The 8,425-nt window shown below is 37.3% G+C and overlaps 1 protein-coding gene across 2 annotated transcripts in view; it reads left to right on the top strand.

Annotated features, from left to right (window-relative positions):
- The window catches only part of trappc9 (trafficking protein particle complex subunit 9), a 210,273-nt gene extending 205,873 nt beyond the window's left edge, over positions 1 to 4,400 (top strand). For both annotated transcript variants that reach the window (XM_084423000.1, XM_084422999.1), the window contains 2 exons: positions 1,408 to 1,631; positions 3,286 to 4,400. In XM_084423000.1, coding sequence (XP_084279126.1) covers positions 1,408 to 1,631; positions 3,286 to 3,462 — 401 coding nt within the window. In that variant the 3' untranslated portion in view covers positions 3,463 to 4,400. The remainder of the gene's footprint in view (positions 1 to 1,407; positions 1,632 to 3,285) is intronic.
- The last annotated feature ends 4,025 nt before the right edge of the window (positions 4,401 to 8,425 follow it).

Genomic DNA, 8,425 nt, shown 5'->3' with positions numbered 1-8,425 from the left:
TTCAGAATTTTTAATAATTTAATAATTTAATTTTAGGGGACCCCCCAAGTGTCCAAAGTCATTTCGAACCCTGTACATGAGCTTTCTTCACAATCAGACAAAACCTTTCATCTGTATTATTTACTACTACTTCTCTATTTTTAGTGAGCGTTCGTTCATGCTCTGCTCACAGGTCAGCGCTGTTGCATCATGACTTCTTATCTGTGCAGCTAGAGAAACAGAACTGCGATTGATGATCGACTGAAATAGTCTATATGTGGTGTTTGTGGGTTTTAAGAATGAAAATTCTATCATCATGTAATCACCCACATGCCATTCAAACCTGTATGATTTTGTCTTCCGGAAAGCAGATTTGTGCTTTTTCATGCAATGAAAGAGATTGTGGATTGAGGCAGTTGAGCTGCAAAAATGACAAAAAAGGATAAGTATCAAATTACGTTCAAATAAGAGTCCGTAAGATTGTTTGCCGTTTCTGAAAGGCGTCTCGCCAAGACTGCATTTACTCGATCAGCAATTTTGTGAAATATTATTACAATTTCTTGATTTTAAAATGTATTTTATTCCTGTGATCAAAGCTGAATTTTCAGCATCATTACTCCAGTCTTCAGTGTCACATGATCCTTCAGAAATCATTCTAATATGATGACTTGATGCTCAAGAAACATTTCTTATTATTATCAATTTTGAAAACAGTTGTGCCGCTTAATATTTCTGGGGAAAACGTGATTTCAGAAATAGAACATTGGAAATAGAAATAATTGATAACATTTGTAAATGGCTTTACTTTGATTTAATGCACATTTCTGAATATAAGTATTAATATCTTTCAAAAAAAAATATATATATATATATTTAATTGGTATATTTTTTGTGAGTTTTCATTTCATATCTTTTCACAGCTGTGCTGTACATTTAGGAAAGTTTCAGGACGACTTGTGCTCATTCGCATCCAAAAAATTGGAAATATATTTCTCCTGAAATGATGCTTCATTTTTCTGAATCATACTGTAATCACAAAAACCAAACTTTATATTAAAGAGATGTTTCATATTTGATGGTATTGGTTTTTCAGGACCTATGTGTGCTCACTGTCTTTTAGATGCTGGCAGGTTTTTTTACACTATGTTGCACATTTCAAGATGTTACAGTGAAAACCTCAGTCACTGTAATAAGAGATCAGGTTCATATTGTTTTTTAGTTTTTTTTTTTATCACAGTGTGTAATGAGTGTTCTGTGTATAGTTGCTTCTGTTGGCTTCATGAACCTTTTGAAGGCAAAGTTTGTATTAGATGAAAAATGATGTTGTGTTGAATGGAGAGTTTGAGGTTTCAACTTGTCTCTCTCTCTCTCTCTCTCTCTCTCTCTCTCTCTCTCTCTCTCTCTCTCTCTCTCTCTCTCTCTCTCCAGATGTTGTGGTTAACGGTAAGCCGTGTGACTGTGACGTGGTGGCCGACTGCAGGGTCGGAGACGCTGTGCCGTTAGAGGTGAAACTGACCAACCGCAGCAAGAGCGCCGTCGGACCGTTCTCTCTGACCGTCGTCCCCTTCCAAGACTATCAGAATGGAGTCCAAAACTACGACCTGCAGGATGCCGTCACTTTCATCGGCTCCAACACCTTCTACATCGACACGGTGAGCCAGTGACACACACTGAAAAACACACCGCAGCAGGACGCTGTTTTCACATCTGTTTGTTCTTTATAAGTAGTATTTTCTAGATAAGAGTAATCGTAAAGTCATCAAAAAGTTTGGGAATTATGTAAAGACCAGTATACTAATAATAAAATACTAATAATAATGAAATACTAATAATATTACGCATATAATTAATTTAATTTGTTTGTTTGTACAAAATAATTACAAGCAATAGAAATGTTGTTAAGATCATGAGAAGCGTAAATTCAGTCAACTTATATTTATATATATATATATATATATATATAGTATATATAGTAAAGCTACTACTATTACCACCATAATTAATAATTTATTATAATTCTTATTTATTATAACAAGTAAATAGTTGTTATTATTCTAGTATTGGTCCAGTTTCCAACTAAACACAAAGTGCATGGAAAGTAGTAACCCAACTAAAATAACAAACTGACTGAGTGATCTGAGCCTTTTTTCTCTGAGACCAGAAGCAGGATGAATGCAGTGCAGACTCTGTTCACTGTTTTGTCCAGTTAAAGATGAGTTTGGTTCTTTGTGTTCACACTTGGCATGTTCGGTTCAATTAAAACAAACCCTGGAGCGATTGCTCTGTTAGTGCGGCTCATTTGAATAAGTGTGAACGCTGCCATCCGAACTCTGGCGTTCACACTTCAGTCGAACCGCACCAGAGTTTGTTTGGAAGCGGACCAGGTTGTGAACGTATCCCCATGACTTCAGGTTCTGTATCTTTAGGTTCGGTGTAAAAAATGCCAATGTGAACGCTATGCGGATCAGAACTAAATGTTTTTTTTGTTTTGTTTTTGTCCAGACCAAACAAACCAAGCGAACCGAAATACAAGTGTGGACACACCCTTAAAATCAGAGTTTGGTTCTTTTAGCTCTTTCCCCGCCATTGATGGAACTTTCCATGTTTTCACTGTTATACTGTAGGGGCGCTATGACACATCTTCTGAAAGAGTACTGATTCTCCTGATCAAAACACAGGAGAAGAAGAAGCAGAAACAAGCGACATTGTATGTAATCATATGCATATGTAAAATAGCACGAGCATCAACATTAAACAGCATATAAATCAAAACTGCCCAATGTTACCTGAATTAAATGTCGACCCAGGACGAGCTATGGGACTGTGAAGCATTAGGGGTGTTGATGGACTCGGATCTGCTCCATCTGTGTTTTGATCATCGTTCTGAATATGATCCAGATGTAGTCTTTGATAGAAATTCGATTTTCTCATTTTTTTGCTCAAAATGTTGCTTTTTTTTAATAAAACGCACCCACATTCAAGTGTTGATAAAAAAAAGACTGCATGAAGCTAGAATAAAACAGGTTTTTATTTTTTTGTCTAAAGGCAGAGGGTCTGTTCTTTCTTTTGATACACTGCATGTTGAGATATTCATAAAACACCATGAAACTTTTGTGAAAATGGTCAAAACTTTGGGCGGTTTTTTTTTTAAAACGCTCCCAGGGAAAGAGTTAAAAAGGACAGACTGTCTTTGCTTCTGTATGACCCTCACAGGACGAGGAGTGTTGAGGAAACAGAGGTGTGTGGTACTGCTGTTGGCAGCAGGTGTGTGTGAGCAGTGATGCAGGTGTGTGTTCTCATCCTCAGGTGAGCCCCACGGAGAACTCAGTGTGTGTGGGAGCCCTGCTCTTCTTATACACCGGTGATTTCTATCTGAACATCAAGTTTCAAGACGACAGCACGAGCCGCGACCTGCCGCCCGCCTGGTTCTGCCTGCCCAGCGTTCACATCAAAGCCCAGGAGCCAATCGAAGCAGCCGCCTGAACTGGTGACCCCTGACCTTTGACCTGACAGACTCAGTAGGCTTCTGAAAAGGGGAGAAATGTGCCGTTATCTAAAGCACCACTGAGCTGATCTAGATAGAACAAGTGCAGTACCAGTGTATAAAGCTTTTACAGCTTGGAGATTCAATTTCAATTTCAGTTCATGTCAAATCCTCCACTTTCCGATCAGTTTGACGGTTCTGAACCCATCATGCTCATTCTGCTCATTAGAGATAGGCAGAATGGATGAAGAACACTTTTCAGCTAACCACTAAGTGAAAAAATCGAAGGAGATCTCACAGTTTGTTCCTGAATCGTTCTCTTTAAGTGATCGTGACTGCAGAGAAATGTAAAATGTGCTAGATTGCTCAACAACGTCATTTTCAGTGCAGGAATCTGATGGAAACATCTCCAGCTCGTATTTCAACTCGCATAACAAGAAATTATATTTAGTTGAAGCCTATTTTTACAACTTTTGTTTTGCCCTACGAATGACAATTAAGCACATTTTTGTCTAGTCTCATTACTGTAATGTCTTCGCTCAGGCATTTTATTTATTAGTTTGTATTACTCGAAATCATAAATGGTGAATAATTAAAATGCTTTAAATATACATACACATAATTAGTTGGAGGGGAAATGTTCTTAATTTTTCATAAAAATATTGTCACAATTTCAAAAACTCTTAATGGGTAAAACAGGTTTCTCTTTTTCTTAATGCAAAGCAGAATTTGCTATTTCCTTCTTTTGATTTTTAGCTGAAATATGACCTGGACATGTTCTCGGCAGGTTTTGTAGGGGTTCACATTAATAGTGCATGTAAATATGAGTTATGTCTGTCACAGTATTTTCATGTATATGATTCTATACAGCTGTAAGGACATTTGGATTGTGGAGTTTTTCTTGGGTTGATGCATAAATATTTTTTGTGACCCACGGCTTTGATTCATGTTTATGTAACTATGAAATTGGTTTCTTTAATGTGTTTGCTCATCAATCTGATGTCTATGAAGCTGATGATTTTAATCAATCTAAGGGTACGATGTACTAAAAACGTTGTACTTCACTTTTTTCACGTAAAGACGACAAAGTTGTCAAAACGATTCCCGTTCGCACGGATCCGTGAAAACGACTAAAAACGTTGTATTATTCATGCCAGGCCAGTAGTTGGCGATGACACTTTGTAAAGAAACACTACGCGCCTATAGACTGGACACATAATACGCATGCGTATGATGTCACCATTTTTGTGGTTTACATGGAGATGAATACGGTACCGTTTTCAAAAACTTGCACTTTGAAGCACGTTTTCAAAAGTTTGCGTTTTTAGGCCCCCAAAATGCTCTTGTCGTGTCAATGAATGGCCAATAGTTAAATCAGTTTTCAGTTAAAACGGTGTTGTGTAAACGCCACCTAAGATTCTAAGCTAAAGATTTGATATGTTGATCTCGCTCTTCATTGCAATTATACTAATTAGATAAAACATTGATTAAATGTTAATGAAAAAATCTAAAATATTATCAAAATATAGTGGATTGAAGAATTTCTCAGTACTTCAGAATTAATGTCTTCTATGTGTTTCAAAAACCTATAAAATGCAAAAAAGACCCAGATTTAAGATTGAACTTGAGCACAACAGGATATGAATATGTTAAACCAAAAGCACATTTCACCTCATAATATTCCAGAAACTGAGGTGAGCGTTTTAGCAACCGATGATTGCCAGAAATGTGTTATTAATGCTTTTATTGTGGTGTGGTTCAGCGATGATAATGCAACAGGCGGTAGAGATGCTCTACATTATGTGCTATAATCGTAAGTGATTGCAGATGCAGTAATTCAATTAGCTTTAAACGTCCACTCAGGGATTCCTCTGCTGAGATGTTTCAAAAGCCATCTGAACAAATTGTCTTAAATCACAGAATCATTACTTGAACAGGTCATTTGCTTTATTCACACATTATTCATATAAAGGTTTAGATTGTTATATCAGATTATATATATTACAGTATAGTAATTTATGTACAACACTCAGGTATACTATATATACACACACACACACACATAAATGACGTGCTTTTTTGGGGCGGTACATAATGGGTCAAACACAAGTAAATTGACGAGCGCAAACCTTAGTAAATCGCGTTGCATTGCTTTAAATACTGTCCTCCCATAACTTTTGCGTCTGAAAGGGAAACTCCTACAAATGCATATATGCAATAAGGTCAAACGCAAAAATCCACGTCTTTTCAGCGCAAATTTTTCACTGCTTGTCTTTAGTAAATCCTGACAGTAGTTTTTTAACACCAAAAGAGGTTAGTAAATCTATTAGTAAATCTGACCCAAAGTATCCTGCAGTGAATAAATGATTCATTTACAGTAAATAATAGGCAATACAATTATATTTAAAAATATTATTTGCTTTTAGTATTTAACAAAAAATAAATATTAAATTAAATTAAAGCTGCACTCCGTAGTTTTTTTTAGAAGCGCCATCTTCTGTTCGAAATCTGCAATTGCAGTGTTTCACGGCATTATCAACTTTTGTTTTGAGGAGAATGTGTGGCTGTCAGTCACCGCGATGGTGTGGACACTGTCATTCGGAATCACAGATAAGAATTTTCACCGGAAAATGTCATCTGAACAAATAAGTAACATCCACTTTTGTTCTGACCAACTAAGGGGAAAAAAGCATTGCGGCAAATCACGCTGATTAAATCTAACGATCGCTTATGTGCTTATGTCTTGCCTGTCCAGCAGAAAAAAAGCCGTCTCTACGTCCGTTTTGAACCCCTTCAAAGCACGGAGTTCACGCCACCTTTCAAAAGCCCTTCCGATATTATCCTTGTTTTCACATGGGCCCTGGTGCAGTCTCCTTTTTTCTGTAGCCACTCCGAAGTCTTTTGCAATTTACAACGTGTTGTCACTGGTGATTGTCGTTTGAACTTTTCTTGATCCGCCATCAAGTTTAATTATATCAAGTGCTGTGAGAAAAGGCTATAAATCTCCACCTCCAACATCCTCACACGCAATATAGCCTACTAGCCGAGACTCTTCTTTATGTGTACAGATGTGACGTAATGACGCAAAGACTTGCTCGAATTTCCTGCGGAAATCCACCAGTACCACTGGAATTAAAAACATTGTTACAAGCGTACCGTTTTCAATCGAGCTAAGCCAAGCAGATAGTTTTGAACGCTGGCTGGTTATGTACTTGCTCAAAAATGTATTTTGGATAATTTTTAACCGAAAAAAGATACGGACTGCAGCTTTAATTGATGTAAAGCAAAATGAAAAAAGAAACAGCAGTCCTTAGCAGTCTTTCCTTGTATAATTATATCAAATAGAACATTTTAAATAATCTTGCAACCACTGGGACTAAAATTATAACTAAATTAAGAAGATTATTGATTGTAGACATTTAATTTCAGATGCCCGTAGAGTTCAAAATGTGCAAGTTTTTATATTTTTCCCCCATTCAGACATTTATCTTTTTTTTTTTACTTTCAGATAAGATTAACAGCTCAAGTCAGTCAGCAGTGATCAAAGAGAAATGAATCATTTTAACGACATTTTAAACTTTTCAGATTTATCTCAATTAGCTTGAGTTAATGAGCCAAGATGCTTAAACACACACAATCTCTGAATGATGAACCAAACAAACCCAGAATATTCAGTTTTGTACGATGTGTGCGCGCGTTTGCTAATTGAAAATTTTGTGTCCTTGATGTCCGTGTGTGTGTGTGTTTCCTTCATGTTCCGTCATGAATGAGATTATCTCAGCACAGGTTTCCTGACGTTCACTTTGATCTGCTGTCACCACAGGATGGAAAAATTCAGTGGCTTCATCAAACACACACACGAAATATAGTGAGAATGCAGAATACTTAATCTTCTCAAGGAGATGAACTCTTCTACTAATGCTGTCTTACTGTTCCTCCCAAACAGACGTTAAACCTACAGCACATCACAGGGTGCCACCGCTGGCCTGTGACATCATCCATTCGACCTTGAACTCAGTTTGAGGTCATATGCAAACTCTATTCGAGTATGCAAATACTGATGTGAATATTTTTGCATTGCAAGCATGCAGTTAGAAGTTACGTCTGAAATCACATACTCTACTTATTTTGAACGAGTGCGTACTTAGCGAGCGCTTAAAAAGTACGTTCTATAAAGTATGGATGTAATCTGGACATTCGCCATGTTGTCATTATCATGTGACCTACCAGCGTCGCTTCACTGCCATTCACAAATCCTCTCCCGTTAATTACTCACCCTCATGTCGTTCCAAACCTGTAAGACTTTTGTTCATCTTCATGAAGATCTTTTTGATGAAATCTGAGAGATTTCTGTCCCTCCATTAACAGCTACGCAACTTTGACGCTTCAAAAAGTTCATAATGAGATCATAAAACTAATCCATATGAATTGAACGGTTTAGTCCAAATATTCTGAAGAGACTCAATCGCTTTAAATGATGAACAGATTTAATTTAGTCTTTTATTTACATATAAACAATTAATTCAAACATCAGTTGTGGTAAATGGAAGCTCAAGGATGTCGCTTTACGTGCGAGAACCAATGAGGTTCATTCTCGTGTTACACAGCACGTTTGAGCTTCTGCAAGAACCAATGAGGTTCATTCTCGTGTTACGCAGCACGTTTGAGCTTCTGTAAGAACCAATGAGGTTCATTCTCGTGTTACACAGCACGTTTGAGCTTCTGCAAGAACCAATGAGGTTCATTCTCGTGTTACGCAGCACGTTTGAGCTTCAGCAAGAACCAATGAGGTTCATTCTCGTGTTACGCAGCACGTTTGAGCTTCAACAACAACCAATGAGGTTCATTCTCGTGTTACGCAGCACGTTTGAGCTTCTGTAAGAACCAATGAGGTTCATTCTCGTGTTATGCAGCACGTTTGAGCTTCAACAACAACCAATGAGGTTCATTCTCGTGTTACGC

The sequence above is a fragment of the Rutilus rutilus genome, assembly GCF_951802725.1.
Source record: "Rutilus rutilus genome assembly, chromosome: 11".
Lineage (NCBI taxonomy): Eukaryota > Metazoa > Chordata > Actinopteri > Cypriniformes > Leuciscidae > Rutilus > Rutilus rutilus.
Note: the sequence above shows the minus strand (reverse complement) of the source record. Positions and strands in the feature narration are given on the sequence as shown.